The sequence below is a fragment of the Cucurbita maxima genome, unplaced genomic scaffold, assembly GCF_002738345.1.
Source record: "Cucurbita maxima cultivar Rimu unplaced genomic scaffold, Cmax_1.0 Cma_Scf00015, whole genome shotgun sequence".
NCBI classification, from domain to species: Eukaryota; Viridiplantae; Streptophyta; class Magnoliopsida; order Cucurbitales; family Cucurbitaceae; genus Cucurbita; species Cucurbita maxima.
Window position 1 is genome coordinate 4,836,102 of NW_019272031.1, and position 24,638 is coordinate 4,860,739.

The following is a 24,638-nucleotide window of genomic DNA, read 5'->3' on the forward strand; positions in this document are numbered from 1 at the left end:
TACTAATTTGACTATCTGTAGATCAATACCTACCCATAGGATGAATCCATCGTATTGGGAAATCTAGCTAAACTATCAAGTCACACATCCTAAACTATCTGAACACCTACCCATAGGATGAATCCATCGTATTGGGAAATCTAGCTAAACTATCAAGTCACACATCCTAAACCATTGAGCTAATATAAAGCTAAATATAAAAGCATTAAGCTAATATAAAGCTAAATATAAAAAGAGGTGCAAATTAAGAATAATATTAAGAAAGGATGAGAATTAAAAATATTTTATAAAAATATATTACTTAAAAAGTGCATGTATGTTAATGCCTAAGCTTAACAAAATAAATATATTACTTCCAATATTTATTTGTTTTATAACTTAAAACAAAATCAATATTCTCTTATAAACACTATATATTTAGTTATGAATTAATTGGTTTGGTGGTTCAAATTTAAATTAAATTTTTTTTAGAATTTGGCTATGAAAATTCTTAGAAATATATGGTGAGAAAACACCATTTTTTTAAAAATAAATGTTTAATTTACTCTAATTTTAAAAATTAGAATTTAATCATAATAATTTGATAAAATCTCATAAATGTAATCTCAACCATAAAAATTTAGGAGATTTTTATCCAATTATAACTTTTAAAACCATTAAATTCTAATTTAATTTTCAAATTATAAGGATAAATTTGTAATAAAAATAAAAAACTAAAGAAATATGAATTTGATTGAACTTGGAAAAAAAAAAAATTGTAACGCGGTAGGAGGAGTAAAAAATTGGGAAAAAGAGGAAACGCCAGAAAGTTACACATTTTAATGGCGGCGTAGCCTCCAAATCCTAGCCGGTTTGCCTCCACTTCCCATCTTTTCCTCGGTATTCTCTCTGAAGCTCTCGTCCCCAAAACTGTGTCTCTCCCTCTCGGATGCTCCTTTGGTGACCTCCTTTCTCTTTCCATTTACAGGGTGCATCTTTTTGAGCTCTGCTGACGGAGATCGTCGAAGAATTTCATTCGCACAACCTCTGTAAGCAAAGGCTCTCGGCGTCCTGATTGCTCATCTTATCTCGCCAATTTTGTGTCCGATCATCAATTGGTTCTTCTGATTCTCCTTTCTCACATCGGGATTGAGTTTTGTGTACCGTTTTTGGGCCTGATCGGTCATGTACTCTGTTCTACTATCACATATTATAAGAAAATTAGACTAGGGTTTTAAGTGTTTTCTATTTTCCTCCTATTTTCTAGTTTCTAGTTTCTATTGATTGTAGCTTTGGGTTCCATGTTAATGGATTTTCCCTTCCCAGTATTGTATTATTGACGTTTATATGATTACTATCTTCTTATTTATTTTTTTTTCCTTTCTTGATATGATTTTCTACGGGGAAAAGGTGTGAAAAAAAAGTAGAAAAGAAAGGGAAAAAATTGGTAAAAATTATCATCAAGCAATACACTCTCGCCATCCCCTTTTTTCGTAATAAAAGATCGAGCGAGAGAGGGAAAAAAACGAGACTGTAAAACTTGTGTGTTATTTTCGAATGGGGAGCCCTGCACTGAATGGCCGGAATAATGGGCAGCGGTTAGGCATTACTGACCCCATTTCGTTGAGTGGACCGACGGAGGATGACGTGAGAAAGACTCGCGAACTTGAAAAGGTTCTGGGTTGTTTACATTTGTAGTATCATTTATTGCAAATAAGCTATTTTTTCTCCTGAACTTAGTTGTTCTTTTTTTTGGGGTGTTCAGTATTTGCAAGATGCTGGATTGTACGAAAGTCAGGAGGAAGCCGTGAGTAGAGAGGAAGTTCTTGGAAGACTAGACCAGGTTGGGCCATCCTTGGTTGTTTTTGAGAAGTAGAAAAGAAGAAAACAATGATTCGGTTTGCAATGCCTGCGCTTTAACATTCGTGTCTTTGCTGTTTAACTGATAGAACATTGTGGTTTTCGTACTCCGATAGTAATATTAAGTCTTTTCTGTACATGGAGCAGATTGTGAAGATTTGGGTTAAAGCAATTAGTCGTGCAAAGGGGTTGAATGAGCAACTGGTGCAAGAAGCAAATGCTAAGATTTTCACATTTGGTTCATATCGTTTAGGGGTACAGACCTGTTTTACTCTTGTAGAGCTTTATTCTCTATGAGATTTTGATGACGTGTGCTATGATTATCTTCCGAAGATAAATGCTTTTAAATAATGGTTTTGTTAGAATTTTCTGTCTGTGATTGCTTCAGTCTCAAAGATTCAGTACTTCTATTATGTATAAACCAGAAGATTATACCATGATTGCAACAGTGTTTGAAGTATGCCGAATAAATCTGGTTGCTAAGCTGAAAAATTGATTTGTATGTAGAATTTCCCAAGTTCATACTTATATAAGATAGTGATGTTGATTGTCATGCTTCCATCATCCGTTGCATCCAATTTTCAGATATTTAGTTGTTTTTTCTTATGCATGCTGGTGGCATCTGACGGTGCCCAGATCTATTGTATATAAAAAGGTAGTTTCATGCAGATATAATTAACTTCTTACTAATGACTAATGAGCCGAGCATTTCTAATTAGCATGGATTGGACTATTGGTGAATAAGGGCCAACGTAAACAGTTAAGGGTTCAGAGGGAATGTAGTCGAGGAACCTGTCTTGAATTATGATTGTAAAACACCTATTGACATGGCATTTGAACAAATTGTTAAATTTAAAGCTTGAAATAATAATGAGAAGACTTCTCACTTATTTTAGTATATATGATCTTGTCATTATTAACTTGATTTGCATTTTTCATACTTGTCTGTTGACAATCACGGGAAGTTAAATAATCAAATTGTATGTATGGTTTGTATTGTCTCTTATCCAAAAACCAATCAGGGTCATTATGCTTCATTCGTATGTATTTAATTTGTAAATTTGATGTATCAACCACAAATTAGATTTCATATGGACTTAACAAGTAACTCATTTTTCGTGTAGCTTTTGGTGGGCATTTATGTTTTTTTTCAAGGATGATCTTCATTTTAGAGAGTTCTATTTGTCTTCTATAGTGGCTGCAGCTAACTCTACTTGTCAACGAATGCATTTGTTTCTCCATCTTTCCTGTCTCTCTCTCTATCTCCTCCCTTTCATTGAGGGTTTTCCCCCTTTTCTTGCAACACAGCATTATAATTTGTTAAATAAGAAAATGGAACCGCAAGAGGAGGTTAGGAAAGCCAGGTGCCAACCAACACATTAGGTCCCTCTTTAAAATGAATGTTGCAACTTTCTCTTTCAAGCGACTCACATAGAGCTTGAATTTCTGACTACGTTGTAGTCATTTTCTTTTCTTCGCCAGGAAAGTTTTAACTATTTATTTTTATGTTTGTAGGTGCATGGCCCTGGGGCAGACATTGATACACTCTGTGTGGGACCTAGGCATGCAACACGTGAAGTGCGACCAGTTTCCATTTTCCTGAATACTCGTAGTGCATTAATTTTTCATATATTCTGGTATTTTAACTTTGTTGGCTCAAGAATGCTTTCGTTGCTTGGCTGTAGGAAGACTTTTTTGGTGAGTTACATAAAATGCTGTCAGAGATGCCTGAAGTATCTGAGTTGCACCCTGTGCCTGATGCTCATGTCCCTGTCATGAGATTTAAGTTTGCCGGGGTTTCTATTGATCTTCTCTATGCAAAATTGTCACTTTGGGTTATTCCTGAAGTAAGTCATTGTATACTAGCATAATCCCATTTAAAATTATCCCTCTAATATTTCACGATTATGATGTACTGATGCCATGCCATGCTATACAATATAGGTTTAATAAAGTTTTGTAGCTAATTTGGAATTTTACTGTTAGAAAATAGATTTCTTTGTTTCCTTTTCAATGCTTTCTATATTTTCACTCTGGACTCTTATTACGTCTTCCCCTAGCCTCATCCAGGTTCATAAATGTTCTATAATCTTTGTATATTTTCCAATACCAATAGATGTTGGTATGATCTGCTCTTATTTTTTTTTTATTCTGAACCAGGACTTGGATGTATCTCAGGACTCAATACTACAGAATGCAGATGAACAGACCGTTCGTAGTTTAAATGGTTGTCGAGTTACTGATCGAATTCTGCGATTAGTTCCAAATATTCAGGTTGAGGATTAAAACCTGGCTAGATTTTTTCTCAATCTGAATATTAATTCATTCTTAGATATTGGTTAATTTATGAAGTGCAGAGTTTCCGAACAACATTGAGATGCATGAGGTTTTGGGCTAAACGCCGAGGTGTTTATTCCAATGTATGGTACAGATGTCTACAAAAGTGGATTGCTTCTAATTTCATGCAAAAATTTCTTACACAATCATGTGACTTTTAATTACTGTGGCCAGGTTTCTGGGTTCCTTGGTGGTATAAACTGGGCATTGCTCGTTGCTCGCATATGCCAACTATTCCCCAATGCATTGCCAAATATGCTTGTGTACCGTTTTTTCAGGGTCTTCACCCAGTGGCGCTGGCCTAATCCAGTCATGCTGTGTAGTAATGAAGAAGGATCTCTTGGACTTCCAGTTTGGGATCCTAGGAGAAATCCAAAGGATAGATACCATTTAATGCCCATCATTACTCCTGCTTATCCTTGCATGAACTCTAGCTACAATGTTTCTTCAAGCACCTTGCGTATTATGACTGAAGAATTTCAGAGGGGACATGACATTTGTGAGGTATATATCTTCTGTAATGTTCTGCAATGACATCTTTTATCCCCAGTTAGGGATTTGCATAATGAGTTTAATTTTATTCATGTTTCTATCCATGCCATTTAGTTGTTTGACCTGCTGTCATAGGTTCATTGTAATTTTCGTTATCTTTAATTTGATGTCTCATCCATTCTTCTATATATATTATTTTTTATAATTACTTTTGCAAGTACAAGGGAAGTTTATAGTGGCTTATGTCATTTTCAATTTGATTGCTAGTACCCAAGATTTTTATAGGTTGGGTTCTATCTCCAATTTTTCAGTGTTGAGTGAAATATGAAACCTTGTTTATGAATTTACTAGTGGGATTTGGTATGTTCTTAAGAAGGTGCGATTTTTAAAGATCAGCCCAACTACAGTTTGGGTTTGCAATCATTTTGACATGGTAACTTCATGTTATTGACATTAGAGAGCTTTTCCTCTTTACATGTCCACGATGCAGGTTAAGTATTGTTCTGATTTTACTTTGATGGTTTTTAAATGTTGTCAGGTTATGGAAGAAAACAAGGCTGATTGGGATACGCTTTTTGAGCCTTACCCCTTCTTCGAAGCATACAAAAATTATTTACAAATAGACATTACTGCTGAAAATGCAGATGATCTAAGAAAGTGGAAAGGTTGGGTTGAATCTCGTCTCCGCCAACTGACATTGAAGGTGAAATTGTAATTTCATATTTGTTTACTTTTGGCCTTTGTATCATTTATCAAATTTTGAACTCCTTTCTTAATTATAAATGGAGATTGACTTGGGCTCAATTGTGATGCAGATTGAGAGACATACGTATAACAAGCTTCAGTGCCATCCACATCCAGGCGATTTTTCTGATAAATCCAGACCTTTCCACCATTGTTATTTCATGGGTTTGCAGCGAAAACAAGGAGTTCCTGCAAGTGGAGGTGAACAGTTTGATATGAGGTTGACAGTTGAAGAATTTAAACATTCTGTCAATATGTATACACTGTGGAAGCCTGGGATGGAGATATATGTATCACATGTGAAAAAGAGGAATATACCAAATTTTGTTTTCCCAGGTGGAGTCCGACCTTCGCGTGCATCAAAAGTGACATGGGATAGCAGGCGTAGTTCAGAACTGAAAGCTTCTGACAGTGCTCAAGTAGACAGGCCATTTGAAGTTGCAGAAAGTATGGATGGAGTAGATGATAGAAGGAAAAGAATGCGTCTTGATGATAATGTAAATACTAACTCGAGAAATGGAGAATGCTTGGTTGTTGTTCATTCCCACCCTGAGGAAGTTCACGAAGTCAGCCAAGTCAGCACCACTAGCTCATGTTCCATTAAGGATTTGAATTCTACTCCTACAAGTGCAAATAACTTAGAAAATCTGGCAGATGTTTCCTCTCAGAATAATGGAGATCATGGATCCATGGAAGTTGATCATTCCACAAACATTGTATCTGCAGCTGCTGATACATCAAGCTGTAAAGCAGAGAAGCTGGCAATTCAAAAGATTCTGTCTGATTCATATGACTCTCACCAAGCTTTGTCTAGTGAGCTAGAAGAGCTCGACGATTTTGATTATAAAAATCAAGCTAAAGATTTTGGGGCCACTAAGCAAGGTAGCCCCTTGATGTCTTCGGTTGCCAACACATCTTCTGTGGTGCCTATGACATCTTGCAATGAAGCACGCCAGTCCTCAAGTTCATATTCCAATGGGGGCTTAGAGGAGCTTGAGGTTTTCTATACTTTAATCAAAACTTTATCTCTTTCAATTCTTCTGTACTATCATATAGTTGGTGTTCTTTTCAACTTTAATTGCAGATTACTTCTGTCTTGTTAGCGTATGCTTCTAAAGTGCTAATGGGTTGCTTGAGGGTGGTTTTATATGTTATTTTTCTTTGTTTTTCTGTCTTGAAAATGAAGTTGTTCAAGGATAGCAGGTTAACAATTAAAACATTGTAGTAAGATTAATTCAAGGGGGAAGTGGTTTTTTAGAGGGCTTGAAATTTTTTTTTGATTGCCCCTCCCATTTAAAACTAGATTAACTAATAAGCTCCGTTTTCCTTGGTATCTCACTGCTTAATTTCTTATGTTAAGCCTGCTGAGCTTGTGGCGCCATCGTCAACGGGGACCGCTCCTGCACCTGTAGCTGCCCGAAAGCCAATTATCAGGTGCTTTGCTACTCTCCTATTTCTGTAGAGAAGAAGAACGGCTGACATTCGATTAAAATACTTGATAAATTTTTCTTCCCACTGTCGCTTTGATATGGGTTGGTATCTTGAACGTTCCATTTCCATAGTCTCCTCGTACCTTTTCCTTTTGGTTGTGGGTTATGACCACACACCATCATTGTCAATGTTGGCTTATTCATTCCAGTTTCTTTTCTTCCTTCAAATTGCAGGTTGAGCTTCACTTCCTTGGGCAAAGCTGGTAAAAGCTCGTAAAGAAGGGTGTCGCCAAAAGCAGCTCGGGAGGGAATTCTTCTAATCTGTTATGTACCAGGCAATGTCTAGCCAATCGATTTTCTTTTCATGGAACTCTTGACCCTTAATAATACAAAAAATGAAAAAAAGAAGTCCCGAGTTTTTATGTAATATGTATAATGGGCTTGAAGGCCCCTATATGCCAACAGTTCTACATATATGTACTAGTCGGTGTATGCCTTCTATTTCTACCACGTTAATGCAGATGATAGCTTATATTATGTCTTCCAAACTCTTGAGAACCATACATCTTCCTTCTGTGATCATCTTTCCTATGTTGAGAGAGAACATGGTCATTTTCTGGATGCACATGGGTTTACATAACTGATTCCAAAACAGATTCTCTGTTCTAAAAACAATGCGTCATTTTCTCCACAAGAAGAAAGACGTATTTGGATGATATGATATTGTTATTTCATTATTGCCTGTTATCTGTTTACTTTTTTTAGACTGGAGCACTTGGTCGCGTGCAAGTTGCTTGTTCTTCATCACATGCTTCATGTTCTATGGCTACTTCAACTATTTTAATCTGTGTTTCTCTCACTTTGATGTGATAAATAATCTTATAAAATCGCTTCTTTTATTCAACACACTTCTTTAATTGTATGACAACAATACTTCAATGGCGTGCTTGCAAATCCCGATGGGCTCTTGGCTATTAATAATACTCTGAGAGGAAGCAAAAAGTCTTGAGAGTTAGAGTTGGTACTTCACAGGAGCTGAGTTCAAGTGGGATGGAAAGGAAACATCTTGAATATGTGTTGGTTCCGCTTGGTTTTGCGGTGCTGGTGAGCTACCATCTATGGTTGGCAGTCACCATTTACTGGAGACCGAAAAGAACAGTCATTGGAATCAACGCCGAATCCCGCCGGCAATGGGTCTCCACCATGATTTCAGTGAGTGCCTCTTCTCTCTCTCTCTCTCTCTTTTCTTCCATTTGGATGTTAACTCACTTCAAGAACCAACTTTTCTATGGTTTGATATCTGATTTTTTGTTTAGAGAAAGCATCTGTAAGCTAAAGAGAAAACTAGTATGAAATTCCTTTTAAGTCATGGCCTTTAGATAATAATGGAAGCATTTTGAAGCTGAGAACAAGAGTTTATTTCTTTTTCTTGATTTGTTTTCCATGTCTTGTTGATATCTTTGAGACTCTGGTAGCATTATTGTGTCGTTTCTGGGATTTTGGTTTGGCATGAACTTTCTTTATTCATTTTCATCTAAAATCATCTGCTAACCGGCATCGGTTGGATTGAGAACATTCTTTTCTCTTCAGATAAAGATTTAAGTGGTTCACTTTGTGACTAGATGAAGAATTTGAGCTATTTCTTTAAGATTCCGCATGGATTACTAAACGTATTTCCTCCCTTACTATGAGAAACTTATTATGCTCTCGTGCCTTCTAAATGATGGACAACTGATTAGTTCAAAAACTATATTGAATCATTTGATACTCGGAAGGGTAGAGTAGAGTAGTGATGTAGTTCAATGGACTTGAAAAGGTCTCTTTTTATGAGAAACTTAATGAAACTTCCATGGCTGACTAGACTACTACGAGTGATGATGTTCAGGATCCCATGAAGAATGGTGTTCTCGCAGTCCAAATCATACGAAACAATATCATGGCTTCCACGCTTATGGCCACGACAACAATCACCATTGGCTCGTTGCTTAGTGCTTTTGTAAGCAGCACATCAAGTACTGGAAAGTACCATTACATTGTACTGTGTTTCCTCGTTGCATTTCTTTGCAATGTGCAGTCTATTCGATACTATGCTCATGCCAGCTTCTTAGTCACTTTGCCTGCTGGTGAAAGCAGAATGGATTATTTTGCTGGAATCTTGAACCGGGGAAGCTTATTTTGGTCACTCGGACTGCGAGCTTTCTATTTTGCAATTCCTCTCTTCCTCTGGATCTTTGGACCTCTTTCAATGTTCTTGAGTTCCTGCCTTATAACATTTGTGCTTTACTTCTTGGACTTTACTAGAACTTCCAGCTATGATCCTTATGAATATCTGCAAAAGGAAGAAGTGAACAACAATGACATTGAATCTGTTGGTCAATCAAGGTGAGTACTGTTAGTGTCGGTGTTAATCAAGTTTTTTTTAGAACTTTCATATACTTGATTGTTCTTTATCTATCCGACTTTATGATATCTGCATTCGCCATGGTTTTCTAACAGTGTGTTCTGTATTTTTTCGGGTCAGGGGAAACAACTTCGCCGTAAGCTCCCGCCTTCACTCTCCTCTACTTGCAAGTTACAGTATGACCTCCAATTGCAATGATTCTGCAGATCAAAGCTGAAAAACATTTTGTTAAACCTTACTCTTTTAAGCTATTGCTATTATTGAGAATCGAGTTTGGGAAGAGAATGGATACACATTTCCTATGTTTAGAGTCCATAGGCATTGTCTGAATGTGTGCTAACTGTTTAAACTTTCCTCTCCCTAAACTCGGTTAAGCTGCTATTTTCTCTCCCTTTGATCGAGCTGCTATTTTTCTGTTTTCACTTGAGAATGACACTCCTGGCTTGACTCAAAAATAGGTCGCGTCCGCTCTCGTTTATTCCTATGGCAGGTAGGCAGCCAGTTGGAAGGGAGTTTGATCTCTTACTTGGGAGTATATATGTTTGAGTTATGTTCGGTTGACAAAGGACTAGAATATAAACTATGTATAGATGTTTTATCCTATGAAATGTTATGTAAACCATGATTGATATCGATATCAAACTACCATTCATCTCGTCTTATAGCTATTGAGTTTGTGTGGAGTCTCGTTAAGGGTCGTTTTCTATCTCAACCATATCATTATAATCAGACACTTCACTACACTCTATCGTTTGAGGTCTTTTGTTCATAATTGAAGAATAGTTTCGTTTCAGTCCAATATTATCTAAGAAACGTGATGAATTTGCATAAGTTTATTGGTTAAAATAGAGTGAGTTGAAAATGACGTTTGTTTTCTTATTTTACATTTCCATGTGAACTTTGTCCCGTTTCACAAGAAATGGAATGGAAATCGCTCATTATCCATTTTCTTTTCTCTTTTCACCCTGCCTAATTGAACTTCCCAATTGTATTTTACAAAGATTCAAGCTTTTACTAGAGAATGATTGGGTTGAAATATGGCTTTCTTAATGAGTAGAACTAAGGGAGCAATCAAATTTTGCAAAAAAGAGAAATAAATATAGGGCCAACCAATTGAATTTCGCCTCTAACACTTGCGATGAGGTCGGTCCATGGATTTTCTTTCTTTTTGTCGCATTTCTCTCAAAGGCATTGACTCGACTCGACTGTAAACTCAGTAATCTCAGCCTATTTTACGAGACCGAGAGAAAAGAGCGAGAACTTCCAAAATAAGCATGAACATTGCCTTTCCTATAGGAACATCTACGGAGGCGTAAAAGCAAGACCCCGACAATGAAATGATCGGGAAGCAGCTTTCTTCCCACCGTGTCCTTTTTTGCTATTAGTATCTAAAATGTTCAATAGACACTCCAGCGTCTCATGAATATGGTTCGAATTGATGTTTGGCCTAATTTGAATAATAGATTAGAGAGGAACTCGGGTCCAAGTGGTTCATGATTAAAAGTGGTAAGCTTTTAGGAGAAGGGGAGAACAAAAAAGTTATATCTCCAACACTTTATTATTCTCATCTTAAAAAGAAAAAAGAAACACTTTATTATCATACATACTTTTGAATTTTGATTAGACATTTTTACATGAAAGACCTCTTACCTCACCTTTAGTCTCGCTTCCATTTTCGTTTATTCTCGACTAGACTCTATAAGTTTGATCAAGTCATGTTATTTTCTTGAGGCTTTATTATTGCACTAGAATCGTATTTTAACATAGATAAAACTGGAAAGATAAGAAGAATTGGGAGAAATCTCACCTAGCTGATCTCGGTCGGGATTTGATGTTTCGAACGTTCTTGCTCGGCACTATTCAAAGATTAGCTTTTCTTTTGGTTTTTTTTGGTTTGAATTTTTGGTTCTTCCTCAACCATTTGAGTAGTATTGATCTATTACCTTCATTATTTTATTCAGCTTGGCGATCATTTACAAATGCCTTTTTCGCCGCCTAGGAGCTTCACAACCACCTCTAATGGCGGCCACCAACATTTTTCATTTCTCTCTACCCACCAAATCTAACCCTTCAGCTCTGCCGTTCAACACTTCTTCTTACTTCCTCCTTTCATCGCCACTTTCCAGGCAAGATTTCTCTTCAATCTTTCTCAACTACGTGATCAATACCCGAATCTTTCTAACCCCTCTTCTGAACATTTCAGGTCTGTCAAAATCATCCGATGCCTATCTGTTCACCGATCAAACGACGAGGGCACCTCTGCTTCCAACAGCACGAACGACGGCCTGCGAGTCGTCCTCGCCGCCGGAGGCACTGGCGGGCACATTTATCCAGCCATCGCCATTGCTGATGAGCTAAAACTCGCCTTCCCCACATCACAAATCCTCTTTCTAGGAACACCCAACAGCACAGAAAGCGCCGCCGTCCCCTCCGCCGGGTACGAGCTCGAAACGGTTCCGGCTACCAAACTAACTCGCCCCCTTATCTCTCCCCAAAACCTCCTCCTCCCTTTACATCTGATTAAATCCGTGGTTGCGAGTTACAAAAAACTACACGATTTCAAACCCCACGTTGTCATCGGCACTGGTGGGTACGTCTCGTTCCCGATTTGCCTTGCTGCAAGGCTGATTCATGGGGTCAAGCTCGCAATCCAAGAACAGAACTCGGTTCCAGGATTTGCGAATTGGGTTCTTTCCCATCTTGCAGATGTGGTGTTTGTTGTATTGAACTCCACGGTTGAGTGTTTTCCAAGGAAGAAAAAGTGTTTGGTTTGTGGGAATCCAGTGAGATTGGCAGTGAGACAGTATATCTCTAAGGCTGTGGCACGTTTGCATTTCTTTCCAAGATCGGGGAAAGTTGAGGATTTGGAGGCTAAGGTGGTGGTTGTTCTTGGAGGGTCTTTGGGTGCCAATGCCATTAACATAGCCATGCTGAATCTGTACTATCAGATGTTGTTAGAAAACAAGAACTTGTACATCATATGGCAGACTGGCGTGGAAACATTTGATGAAATGGACAGCCTTGTGAAGAACCATTCCCATCTGCATTTAACGCCGTACAGTATTAAATACCTCTCAACTACCCTTTTGCTTGCTGATTTTAGCTGTGCTATTTATTGATTCCAACAACCTGCATTTACCTGCCTCCCTGTTGTTTATAGTCTTGATATCGACATAAGATATCATCATCATGATATATGTTCGTTCGTAAGTTGAGGTTTGTGGCCAAAGTGAGCATAGCTCAACGTTATTAAGCATGTACAGATCGACGGTTTAAGTCTCTGAACTTTGTGTGTTATGATCCCCTAGAATGCATCTGGTAGACATAAATAGGCATGAAAAAGAGTGTTGTTCTTGAGAGAGTTTCTGTAAAAGCCCAAACCCGTCCCTAGCCGATATTGTCCTATTTGGGCTTTTCTTTTCGGGCTTTCCCTCGAAGTTTTAAAATGCGTCTGTTAGTGAGGTTTCTACACCCTTAATAATGTTTTGTTCTCCTCCCCAACTGACGTGGAATCTCACAATCCACCCCCTTTCGGGGTCGAGCGTTCTCGTTGGCACTTGTTCCCTTCTTCAATCGATGTGGCAGTGTCCTTGCTAGCACATCACCCGGTGTCTGGCTTTGATACCTTTTGTAACAGCCAAAGCCCACCACTAACAGATATTGTTCCTTTTCGGACTTCCCCTCAAGGTTTTTAAAACCCGTCTGCTAGGGAGAGGTTTTCACACTTTTATAAATAATGTTTTGTTCTCTTTCCCAACCGATGTTGGATCTCCCAGTTTCTGAGATCGTACTAATTGTATGTAGAGCTTTTATTTGATGCTGCTGAAGAGCTTTTGGAAGCTCTGGAGGGGAAAAAATAAAGAACTTCAGAGTCCAGCATCTAAATGTATGCTAGAATTGAAGTGCAAGTGTTTGATACAAATCTAGGCAAAGAATAAGAATGAGCATGACAACAACATGGTGGCTCCATGTTCGTATTATTACACCCGTATAAGTGGATTGTATTGCAACTATGTCGATATACGTTTCGACAAATTTATCTTTTCATCGTGCTGGTATGGAAGCAACGTCCCATATCTATGAATCATACATGGAAGTGTATCGAATGATACGACCTTCCTTGCTTGATGAATATTGTTGATCTCTCATATTGATACTTAAAGCAGCATAATCTTATGATGTGATGAAAGTAAAAGCGTGTAATAGATCTTACCTTGAGATTAAGTGATGTTTTTTTTGTATTGTTTAAGGTTCATGCATTCTCTGCATTTGGCATATGCAGCTGCAGATCTGGTTGTTTCTAGAGCGGGGGCCATGACTTGCTCTGAGATCCTAGCTACTGGAAAGCCTTCCATATTGGTACAAATTTCAAGCTTTTTTTTTGTGTATATAAGCTTGAGTTTTGTTCTTTCTTTGAAGGAAACCTTATATTTTGACCCTTTTAACTTCAGATACCCTCACCATATGAAGATGAGGGGCATCAGTTCAGAAATGCTTCAATAATGGCTGACATGGCTGGTTCAACTGTCATTAATGAAGATGAACTAGATTCAACTACGCTTGCGATTGCAATTCAAGAGATATTAGGTATGTTGAGTATGCTCTATGAATCAAATCATTTCTTATTAGAATGGAACGCATGCTTTAATTTACTTGTGATCGTCACACAAAAGCGTCACTAGAGGTTAGTTGGCGGAGTTTCTAGCCATGCTAAACCTATAACGAAAATTGATATTCTTTCGAGGTCTTTCTCTCAAAGTTCTAAAACACATATGCTAGGGAAAGATCTTCACACCCTTATAAGGAATGCTTCGTTCCCCTCTCCAACCGAAGTGGGATCTCACAATGCACCCCTCTTGGGGCCCTACGTCCTTGCTGGCACACCGCTTGGTGTCTGGTTCTGATACCATTTGTAACCGTTGGGAGTGAGTCCCACATTGGCTAATTTAGGAAATGATCATGAGTTTATAAGTTAAGGAATACATCTCTATTGACATGAGGCCTTTTGGAGAAGCCCAAAGCAAAGGCATGAGAGCTTATACTCAAAGTGGACAATATAATACCATTGTGGAGAGTCGTGATTCCTAACGGTAACAGTCCAAGCTCGCTAGTAGATATTGTTTTCTTTGGGCTTTTCCTTTAAGGGGCTTCCCCTCACTGTTTTAAGGAGAAATGTTTCGTTTCTCTCCAACCAATGTGGGATCTCACATGAAATGTCACGAGTTACAAACCTTCTTGATACCATCCTTTTGTGATGCAAGATTGGTACTCTCAATTTTGAGCACGTGAACGGTTTATTGGCATGTTTGTGCGAACATCATATGCCATGCTATATTAGGCCATTGTTTAGCTTTTTGGAGATCTCTTCTGTTTCACTTGGTTGAAAGAGGTGGTGATTGAGATGTCATTGGATGAGTATTATGTTTGTTTACAGGTGATGAGAGTAAAATGGAAGCTCTGTCCGAGAGAGCATTGAGAGTATCAAAACCCAATGCCGCTGCTGAAATTGTTCATCACATTGGAAACTTAATAAACTTCTCTACTAATGGTGGATGAAACAATTTTATGATCAACTTATTTTTTCATTGTTATGATTCTTCCAAGTTGTCGAAACTGATTTGTTTGTCTCTGTATTTTTTATTTAATTTTTAAATTTTAGTATATTACGAGTTAATCTTTATAAGATATATAAAAGAATGTCTCCATTAAAGTGTAATGAATTTAATGTAGCGGTCACCTAAATTTCACACTAACAAAAATAATGGAAATGATTATTGGATTGAATAAAACCTGACCCATCTTTTTATAGTAAAAATTAAATCTTTACAAAAGTTCAATTTTTACAATTAATAAAAAGATTTAAACCTAGTAAGTAAAACAGCAATAATCTTAAAGGATAACGTTGATTACCAAATGGATATTGTTCAGACAGGTCAGCGCTTAAGTAGGGCCCACCATCGAAGTGAGAAAGTCAAAACTTGGTCAAGTAGGACCCACTGAAATGTGAATTACGGGTCACGACAAATTCATGGCCAAATTCCCAACTGCTCGACGTAACTTCGCCTTCACCAATTTTCGTTTTTTTTTTTTTTTCTTTACGTCTCAAAAAATCTCCGAATCCGCCATTTTCAAACCTCGTCATTTTGTTTCTTTGTAATTACCCACAAGCAATAACCTCTCTTCCATTTTATACTTCACCCTCCGATTCCCTCAAACGCAGAGAGATTATGGCGACCCTTTCGTTATCCCGTTTCGATCTCTCTTCCATCGGCCGGAGCGACAATCGCCGCCGTCACCTCCACCGATTCAGGCGACAAGGGAAATCGGAAGCCTCGTGGGCCTTATGCCGGCGGAATATGGTCGCCGTGAAGTCCGTCACAGCGTTTTACGGTGGCAATAAGGAGAAGGGTTCGATCTGTACTGCCGACGAGCTTCATTACGTCTCTGTTCCCAACTCTGATTGGAAGCTCGCTCTCTGGCGGTACAACCCTTCTCTTCAGGTTCTACTCCGATCATACAAATTAATTTGGTTTTGTTTCTTTTGTAATCCCTAAAATCTTTGAGTGAACATGTTGATTGGTGTGTTCGAGAGTTGGGTAGAACATGGGGTTCCTAATTGTAAGATTGTTTGTTTTCTTTTGCAAACAGGCGGCATCCAGAAATCATCCGCTTCTGCTGTTGTCAGGGGTCGGGAGCAACGCTCTTGGATATGACCTTTCTCCAGAGGTGAGCCACCATCGATAGAGTTCTTCTTTCATTTCCTATCTTGTTTTGTTCTTTTTGATCTTTTCATTTTCTGCTGCCATGACCCACCACTAGGCTTTCCCTTCCCAGCTTCGTTCCTTTCTCGATAGATGTGGGATCTCACAATCCACCCTATTGAGAGCCAGCATCCTCACTAGCACACCACCATGTATCTGGCTCTGATACCATTTATAACAGCCTAAGTCCGCCGCTAGTGGATTTTGTACTATTTGGACTTTCCCTTCCGAGTTTTCCCTTAAGGTTTTAATACTAGTGGTTTCTACACCCTTACACATAATGCTTCGTTCCCCTCTCAAACCAATGTGAGATCTCACGACTATAGTTGTACTAAAACAGATACTAGAAATGGGGAATGTTAAACCGAGCATTCCAAATAGGAAGGTGGACAAATGTTCAACAAAACCATCCTTAATTTTAGGTTCTTATGTCTGTTTACAATGTAATATTTTCAGTCCTCATTCGCTCGCTACATGTCCAACCAAGGATACGACACTTGGATTCTTGAGGTTCGAGGGTCGGGACTGAGCACTCACAGAGTAGAAAGGAAGGATACTATTGGTCAGATAAGGTCAGAAACTCCGGAGAAACAGCCACTAGCTAAGATTGGTACATATTCCAGTTCTGAGGGTTCCAGCGTTTCTTCAAAACATGGTCTGTCGGGAACTTCTAACTTTAGGTATTATGGGATTTAAGTACTTAGACAACATTTTTAGTACTTTCCAAACTTGTTACAGGACAGGAATCTACCATTGCTACTCAACTTGGGAACTGGAATAAGAATCTTATCAATATCATTGAAGGAGCTCAACAACTGGGTCCATTGAAGCCTTTTAATTTACAAGGTGTTACCTCTGCATTAGAAGACTTCCAGGAACAACTTGATGTGTATGAGAAGTATGACTGGGACTTCGACCACTACTTGGAAGAAGATGTACCTGCTGCGGTGAGGTGCATATTCTTTTTCGAATCACTGAAATTAATACTCCTTCGAACACCTCATCAAAGGAAAATCTCGATTTTTCATGCTAGATGGAGTACATAAGGAACCAATCCAAACCGAACGATGGGAAGTTACTAGCTATCGGCCACTCGATGGGGGGTATCTTGCTATACGCAACGATCTCGCGCTGTAGTGAGTTTGACATGCTGTTCTTTTATCCCAACTAATTTGATAATCTTGACAATCCATTATGAACCTTGATCCCAACTAATTTTTCTTTTTTCAGGCTTTAACAAAGTTGACCCGCAGTTGGCATCAGTTGTTACGTTGGCTTCATCGCTCGACTACAGACCTTCAAACTCATCACTCAGACTTCTGTTACCTTTGGCAAGTGATTCTATTAGCTATACTAAAATGTTTTCTTCCTCAAATGTGACCATCAAACTAAAAGACATATCCAACTTCAATGCAGAGGGATCCCGCACAAGCTTTTAATGTTCCCGTGTTTCCCATCGGACCATTGCTTGCTATCGCTCATCCTCTTGCATCCCGACCTCCTTATCTCCTGTATTGGCTAAAGGATCAAATCTCTGTAGAAGACATGTTAGATCCCACCTTGCTCGAGAAGCTGGTGTTGAATGGCTTTGGTGAAATACTATTCCTTTTGTCCATGTTTCAGTGAACTCTAGACGCCTTGTTCATAACATGATAATATGTTTTTCAGAATCTGTGCCGGCAAAGGTTCTCCTGCAGCTATCATCAGTTTTCGAAGAGGGGGGCTTACGTGACAGGAACGGGACGTTCCAGTACAATGACCATCTACGCCAAACCAATGTTCCAATCCTTGCCATTGCTGGAGACCAAGACCCCATTTGTCCACCTGAAGCGGTATACGGTATGATATCTAAATATAATACCCAAGTGCCATGCCTTCCTCTCTGATTCTATTCACCACACCTCATTGACTCCAATCTTTTTCGACACTGATATCAGAAACTGTGAAAGGAATTCCCAGGGAGTTTGTTTCCTACAGAGTTCTTGGGAAGCCTGGTGGTCCTCATTATTCTCACTATGATCTTGTGGGAAGTCGTTTGGTATGGTTTTTCTCCTTCACAGGCACTTCTTAAGGACGACTTCGATTTACAAACTTCTCTAATTTCTTTCTATTCAACGTTATCGAATGCAGGCATCGAGTGACGTGTATCCGTTGATAACTGATTTTCTCAACCGTCATGATGTGGCTTGATTTCACCATACTATTCTACTATTCAACTCCGCTAGGTATATACATTCGTCGGTAGATATCAGGAACAGTAGTATACGTATAGCTTCCACGATAAAATATACACAGATTTCCTTCCTAAGTTCCACTGTATACACAATTGACAGACATACAACCCTGTGGGGGATAGTTTCTGAAGTAGATTACTGGATTCAAAAGTTCTAGGTTGTGTTATTTGATATCTTTATCTCAACTTCTGGAAATATTTCTTCAGTGAAACAGAGTTTTGTCGCTCTTTTAGTTTTATTCACTCCGACCCGACTCGATTCATATAAGAATGAAGCTATCATAAAATGATCATTTGATTCGAACCATGAACTCAATCATCAGAGGCAGAGCTATGCCATAATGAAAACAGATTACAACAAGAAAGCCATTGTAATTTGATGTCTTACAGCTATGCAATCAAGAAAGGAGTTTCACACAAATGAAAGAATGCTTTTGGTGATGTAAAAAGGCAATGAAATCTGTACACCACATAGGGGAGAAAGCAAGCAAGCAGAGTCGAAGAAACGCTAGACGTGATGGACTAACCGTTCAGCCTCGGCCTACCGCTGCAGTCTTACAGACTGGGCATGTATTCTTCTGTGCAAGCCACTGTTTTATACAGTGTATGTGATAGCTGTGCCCACAGCCCAGCCTACCCATTTCATCGTCTGGTTCATAGTCCTCCTGCTAGTACAAAATCATTTTAGGTGTCAAGAAAGTGCTAATCAGAGCTAGCAAACTAAACTCTGCTACTTCACCTGACAGATGCTGCACTTCCGATCCATTTGAGATAATAAATAAGATGATAGCTCATTTACAACAAGGGGCTTCGTCTTTCGAATGCATCTTCCAATCTCGTCTTCTTTCAGCCCGGTGCTCACATGGCCAATCCTTTCACCGAGTTCGAGCAGTTCCTGTTTCCATCCCGTTATAAGAAATATTTGTGAGTAGAGAGTATCAGTTTAGGAAGAAGGATTTGGAGAAAGTTACGAACCTCATATGACATGTCATCAACGTCGAGTCGTAATTCCCTAAATTGATCACGTATATCGAACCTTCCACCCATCAGCAAACTGCTCTGGAACATCATAATCTGCTAAATAACATATCAAGTGAGCAAATCAGTCTCATATGATCATTAGTACGTAGAAAGAACATCGTAATCTGAAAACATTTCCAGCTCAGAATTAAGGAGCAACTCTGTCAAGAAAATCAAACACTCCAAATCAAAAACATGTTCCAACAAAAAAGGTTAAAACTTGAAAGCAGATTTGATTTGCTTCTTTGAAGCTGCATTTTCTAATGCCATCTGCCAAACATCTAAAAATGCATAATACTCTAATTCACCAAATATCAGAATCTTCGAAGACATCAAATGACATATGCCAAACTATTTCAGGCCATAAATAACTGAAAAACAAAGCATAAGCCAGAACCCAACTGAAGCTTATATCTTTAGAACTCGGACACTATAACAATCCAAGTCCACCACTAATAAATATTATCCGATTTGACCCATTACGCATCGCCGTCAGCCACACGATTTTAAAACGCGTCTGTTAGGGAGAGGTTTCCACACCCTTATAAGGAATGTTTCGTTCTCCTCTCCAACCGATGTGGGATCTCAAAATTTGTGGAAACTTCTCCCTAGTAGACGCGTTTTAAAACCGTGAGACAGATGACGATATGTCACGGGCCAAAGCAGACAATATTGGCTAGCGGTGGGATTGGGCTATTACAAATGGTATCAGAGTCAGACACTAGGCACACCCCTAAGAGGGGTAGGGTGAATTGTGAGATCCTACATCGGTTGGAGAAGGAAACGAATCACTCCTTATAAGAGCGTGGAAACCTCTCCCTAATAGACACGTTTTAAAATTGTGAGGTTGACGGCAATACGGAAAGTACCAAAACGGACAATATCTACTGGCGGTGGACTTAGGTGGTTAAAGACAGAACTATACAACCCATAAAACAGATCCGGTTCGAGTAAGATATTCATGAAATTGAATACAAATATGAACGCTTACCTCAGCAAGCCCCTCAGGGGATGGGTGTCGAACATGGCGATAATATCGACTCCGAGACACTTCCAACGATCGAGCTGTTGGAAGATCAGAATCAGACTCCAAAAGTAAGAGAGCCTCGGGGTTCACTGTTCGTCTTCCTAAATAAGAACGCTGTCATTGTAAAACCAGAGCAAGTTAAAACGCATGAAACAATGTGCTGTCATAGATAATAATCTATGAACAAGAGATTACACATTTTCATATCGTCAAAGGAAGATTACTCGAAGACCCATTTGCATTAACTACTCAAATTTACAAAGAAGAACGAAAACGAACAAGTTCCAAGCAGATTCAGACTGATTTATAAGAACCCTATAGCAGAAAAGAAACACAGATGAAAGAAGCTGAAAATAAATTATAAAGAAATGGAAAAGCGAGTACCTCCCTTTGACTCATCTTCTCCAAATCGACTTTGCCCCTTCCAGAAGCATGTCTTCTAGCAACAACGCAATCCACAGAAGCGGCAGCATCGGCGGAGAATCCAATTCCAGGGCCACACCAAACATCTTGAGCGTCTAAACAGCTAGCAGAATTAAAAGGGGAATTATGTTGAAAATGAGACCCATCAACAATTCCTTGATGGGTTTTGTTCTTAGAGTTCTTCTGCTTCTTTTTCCTTGTGTTCTTCTTCTGCCAATCCGCTGAAGTCCGAATTACAGCCGGAACCGTAACCTGCTGAGAAGCGGCGGAAGTGCAGCCAAGTCCCCTGAAAGTTGCAGAAGAGAAGTGGGTCTTCTTCCTATTCGTGGGAACGGAAGAGGGCAAAGATTCATTGGTGCCATTAGTGGCATTATTGGTAAAGGTGGAGAGGAGAAGAGAGGAAATGGTGGATTTGCAGCGAGTGGATTGAACAATGGAAGGGATTGATGGGTTTGGATCTGATTCTGAAATGGGTTGCCTCAAATGGCTTCTGGGTCTTCTCAATTTGATGTGTTCATCCATTGTAGAAGCTCGTGTAACAACAGGCATGATTCTAAGACAAGGATGAGAATGCAACAAAGAAAGTAGAAGAGGAGGAAGAAAGAACAAACAAATAGAGGCGATTAAAGGGTTTTAGAAGAGAAAAGTAAAGGGAATGGAATTGAAGGGGACAGAATTTGAGTTGAATGAGAGAAAAGCATCAACGTTAATAAACTTTAATTTATTCAATCTTTCTGTTCCATTCCCAGATTTGAATGCAGAGGCGGAGAGAGAGGAAGGGGAAGAAAAGAGAAAAATGGATTGATTTTGAAGCGATTTTACCTTTTTTTCTGGTTCTATTCTCATGCTTCTCTGTGCTGTTTGCTGGGCTCTGCTTGTCTTCTACTTGGAATTTGTGGTATATCGTCCTAGACTTGGTAATCCATTAACTACTTGAATTTTATATTTTATATATATTTTTTTTTAAAATTTAAAATTTATTTACCATAATTTTTTATGAGATTGTGGGATTATAGGAGGGGTGAAAAAGACATCTAAACATTTCGTATAAGGGTGTAAAAATCTCTCTAGTAGACACATTTTGAAAATAATAAGACTGACGACAAAGCGGATAATATCGGCTAGTGTGGACTCGGAGTTATTACAAATGTGTCGGCTGAGACGGTGACCTCTAAGAATGGTGGATTGTGAGATTTTATAAGGGTATAGAAATCTTTCTCAATTAAAAGGGAAATGTAACGAGCCAAAATAGAAAATATTTAGTAACGGTTTGAGTGCGTAGAAAACTGTCGTAAAAGAGGGAAGGGTATTATGGTCAGAAAAGACTATTTCTGGTAGGGTCAGAAGAAAGTCAGCTCATTAGGTGACCATGGATTGCAGCTGGAAACAAAAACAGAGGGTCAAGATTTGTAAGTTATGGGGATTCTGTCGAGTTTTTGCTGGAAATGGACGGTTCTGATGTCGTTTTCTTTTTCTTCCTTATTTTCTTCTGCAGAATTAATAAATTATGTTCATATTGAGGTAATTTTGAGGATTGATTCTTTTTTTAAAATTTAAATTATTTACGGGTATTTACTATTTTCAATAAAAAAAAAAAATGAAACAAGACGATCTTTTTATGAACTAATAAAAGAAAATTAAATTACAAATTTTTGTCCACAAATTTGTCAAATATACTTTTTTAAAATTATAATATTATTAATATGGTCGATGTTATTTGTTAGGTTCAAGTACTCAATTCAAACTTTTATACTGTACCAAATTATTTTGGTCGGTCTGCCTTAAGAAAATAATTCATTTCGAGGAATATTAGTTTCAGTATTTTATGACATCCAAGTCAAAAGGGGTATATGAGTATATTGAGACTAAGTTCGGATGAGAGCAATACTAAAGACAAGATAACTAAAAAAAAGTTGTAAAAGAATTGAAAGTACTACCTATACTAACAACGTGTGTCTTCCTTTTCAATGGCTCTATCGTAGAAACTTCATGGTTAAGTATGTTTTGTCTCAAGTAATCATATTTTAGTATGTTAGGATGGTCTTCAGTCTTAGAAGTAAGGAACATGACTATGTCATAGGAGATTAGGTCAAATAGGAGATTAGGTCAAAATCCCAGTCTGAATCCGGGATATGGGACATACAAAAGTTGGTGGGCGTGTGGTACTCGACTGAACTCGTGTCGGTCTGGAAGGATAGTTCTCAATTCTATTTGGTTGAGAAAATGATTTATTATTAGACAGTATTGAAGATGGAAAAGGAGTTGTAATTAAAATGGGTGGTTGGGGAATAATAATTGAACTTTATCGTATTAGAAAGGGAATTAATATTTTATTTGTTATTATAAGGATTAAAGCTGGGACGCAACTTGTTTAATTAATGAAATTTTTAGTATGTTTAATAACCTAAATCCTTATAATCTGCTATAATCAGATCAAAATTTAAGTCAAACCAATATTTTGTACTAAAATTTAAATTTATAATTAAAGATCAATCATGCACACATACTGGGAAATAAATTATTTTATTTACAAATAAAATAAAATAAAATAAAACAAAACTATTTCAATTTTTTATTATATAGAGAAGGTCACCATCACAACTATATAGTTAATTTTGGGGAGTCGTATCAATATTTAATAACACCTCCCTCAAATGTAATTTCTATCATTAATATTCAACCACTAAACTTCATTATATATTTTTTTAAACTTTTAAAAATGTTGCAAAATATCTTTATATTTAATAAAGTAAATATATATATACTTTATTATATACAAATTTGTGACATTAGAAGCTATAAAGAAGGAAGGTGATTGGCTCTTTTTCCAATGGGGAAAAGGGTGTTTATAGATATTTTTGACTTCCCTTTCTTTCGCTTTTTCCCACCTCCTCCTTTCCCTTACTTCAATGCGCCTTTTCCTTTTTAATACTTCAATTTCAAAAATATTTGCCTTTTTTTATTAATTATTTTCATATTAATACACCATTTCTAATAATGATGACTACAAAGAAGAAGAAAAAGTTAAAAAGAATTCTCGAGAGCGGTCTAAGGTGTGAAAACGAGGTTGTGGGAGTGCAATACGAGCATCGTACTGCTGGGTAACATAGTGAAATGCTACACCCTAGGCCAAACGTACCTCCTATTTAGGAATAGGGCGAGCCATAAATACTTGTCGTGCATATCAATGCCAATTACTTACAAACTCTCTCCCATCTTACTAGTTATAACGAAGGGGCATACAATCAATTAAGGGTATTCTATAATAGCTCAAGCCCACCGGTAGCAGATATTATTCTCTTTGGACTTTCATTTTTTTAGCTTCTTCTCAAGGTTTTAAAACGCATATATTAGGGAAAGATTTCTACACATTTATAGATATACTTCGTTTCTCTCTCTAATCGATGTGAAATATCACAATCCACCCTTCTTGGGGCCCAATGTCTTTTTTGGTACACCGCCTAGTGTCGTAGGTCTAAAACCATTTGTAACAGTCTAAACTCGTTACTAGTAGATATTGTCCTATTTGAGGTTTTCTGGCTTCTACTCAGGGTTTTAAAATGCAGTTGTTGAGATGTTTTCATACCCTTATAAAGAATATTTCATTTTTCTCTCCAACCGATGTGAGATATGACATATTCGAATAAGTGAAATGAGAAATTTACTCGAAATGACGATGTCCAAGAAGAGATGTCTTGTACTGTATGGAACCATATATTTTTAATTCACGAGACAAAAGCTAGCGATATAAGATACGACAATCCCAATATGTCTGTTTAACGAAAATATAATGAGTTTGCATTGGGAAGGTAAAGCTTTCACAAGAACCAAAAAAAAAACACAAATTATGGCGACCCCGAAATTTGGAGACAAAATGAATTGTTTTATGGACTCGAAGCCATTGTTCGGTTCTAAGGCTTTTGTTCATGTC

The 24,638-nt window shown here is 38.0% G+C and overlaps 5 protein-coding genes across 7 annotated transcripts; 4 read left to right on the top strand and 1 right to left on the bottom strand.

Moving 5' to 3' along the window:
- Positions 1 to 779: 779 nt before the first annotated feature.
- On the top strand, positions 780 to 7,390 carry LOC111489961 (nuclear poly(A) polymerase 1-like). Its single transcript, XM_023138365.1, has 13 exons — positions 780 to 879; positions 968 to 1,653; positions 1,745 to 1,822; positions 1,987 to 2,094; positions 3,355 to 3,417; positions 3,525 to 3,686; positions 4,000 to 4,113; positions 4,197 to 4,259; positions 4,351 to 4,680; positions 5,207 to 5,371; positions 5,484 to 6,410; positions 6,773 to 6,846; positions 7,077 to 7,390. The coding sequence occupies exons 2-13, from the start codon at positions 1,537 to 1,539 to the stop codon at positions 7,117 to 7,119; spliced, it is 2,244 nt and encodes a 747-aa protein (XP_022994133.1). The 5' UTR covers positions 780 to 879; positions 968 to 1,536; the 3' UTR covers positions 7,120 to 7,390.
- A 340-nt stretch (positions 7,391 to 7,730) lies between these two features.
- LOC111490049 lies at positions 7,731 to 9,982 on the top strand. Its single transcript, XM_023138494.1, has 3 exons — positions 7,731 to 8,054; positions 8,728 to 9,224; positions 9,364 to 9,982. Exons 1-3 carry the CDS (start codon positions 7,893 to 7,895, stop codon positions 9,458 to 9,460), a joined length of 756 nt encoding a protein of 251 aa, XP_022994262.1. The 5' UTR covers positions 7,731 to 7,892; the 3' UTR covers positions 9,461 to 9,982.
- An 864-nt stretch (positions 9,983 to 10,846) lies between these two features.
- LOC111490345 (UDP-N-acetylglucosamine--N-acetylmuramyl-(pentapeptide) pyrophosphoryl-undecaprenol N-acetylglucosamine transferase) lies at positions 10,847 to 14,856 on the top strand. Its single transcript, XM_023138927.1, has 5 exons — positions 10,847 to 11,369; positions 11,447 to 12,298; positions 13,494 to 13,602; positions 13,695 to 13,830; positions 14,678 to 14,856. The coding sequence occupies exons 1-5, from the start codon at positions 11,263 to 11,265 to the stop codon at positions 14,797 to 14,799; spliced, it is 1,326 nt and encodes a 441-aa protein (XP_022994695.1). The 5' UTR covers positions 10,847 to 11,262; the 3' UTR covers positions 14,800 to 14,856.
- A 309-nt stretch (positions 14,857 to 15,165) lies between these two features.
- Positions 15,166 to 18,445, top strand: LOC111490055. Of its 2 annotated transcripts, XM_023138502.1 has the most exons (11): positions 15,166 to 15,296; positions 15,466 to 15,743; positions 15,892 to 15,969; positions 16,461 to 16,659; positions 16,743 to 16,951; positions 17,038 to 17,140; positions 17,235 to 17,335; positions 17,421 to 17,595; positions 17,673 to 17,843; positions 17,942 to 18,042; positions 18,135 to 18,445. In XM_023138502.1, the coding sequence occupies exons 1-11, from the start codon at positions 15,272 to 15,274 to the stop codon at positions 18,192 to 18,194; spliced, it is 1,500 nt and encodes a 499-aa protein (XP_022994270.1). In that variant the 5' UTR covers positions 15,166 to 15,271; the 3' UTR covers positions 18,195 to 18,445. The 2 variants fall into 2 exon arrangements, with proteins under 2 accessions (XP_022994270.1, XP_022994272.1); XM_023138504.1 differs by lacking the exon at positions 15,166 to 15,296 and having other exon boundaries at positions 15,356 to 15,743.
- A 99-nt stretch (positions 18,446 to 18,544) lies between these two features.
- Positions 18,545 to 21,595, bottom strand: LOC111490056 (E3 ubiquitin-protein ligase MBR2-like). Of its 2 annotated transcripts, none has more exons than XM_023138506.1 (5): positions 20,669 to 21,595; positions 20,249 to 20,398; positions 19,213 to 19,311; positions 18,977 to 19,132; positions 18,545 to 18,902 (listed from the first exon to the last, which is right to left on the bottom strand). In XM_023138506.1, the coding sequence occupies exons 1-5, from the start codon at positions 21,254 to 21,256 to the stop codon at positions 18,768 to 18,770; spliced, it is 1,128 nt and encodes a 375-aa protein (XP_022994274.1). In that variant the 5' UTR covers positions 21,257 to 21,595; the 3' UTR covers positions 18,545 to 18,767. The 2 variants fall into 2 exon arrangements, with proteins under 2 accessions (XP_022994274.1, XP_022994273.1); XM_023138505.1 differs by having other exon boundaries at positions 19,213 to 19,314.
- Positions 21,596 to 24,638: the final 3,043 nt, after the last annotated feature.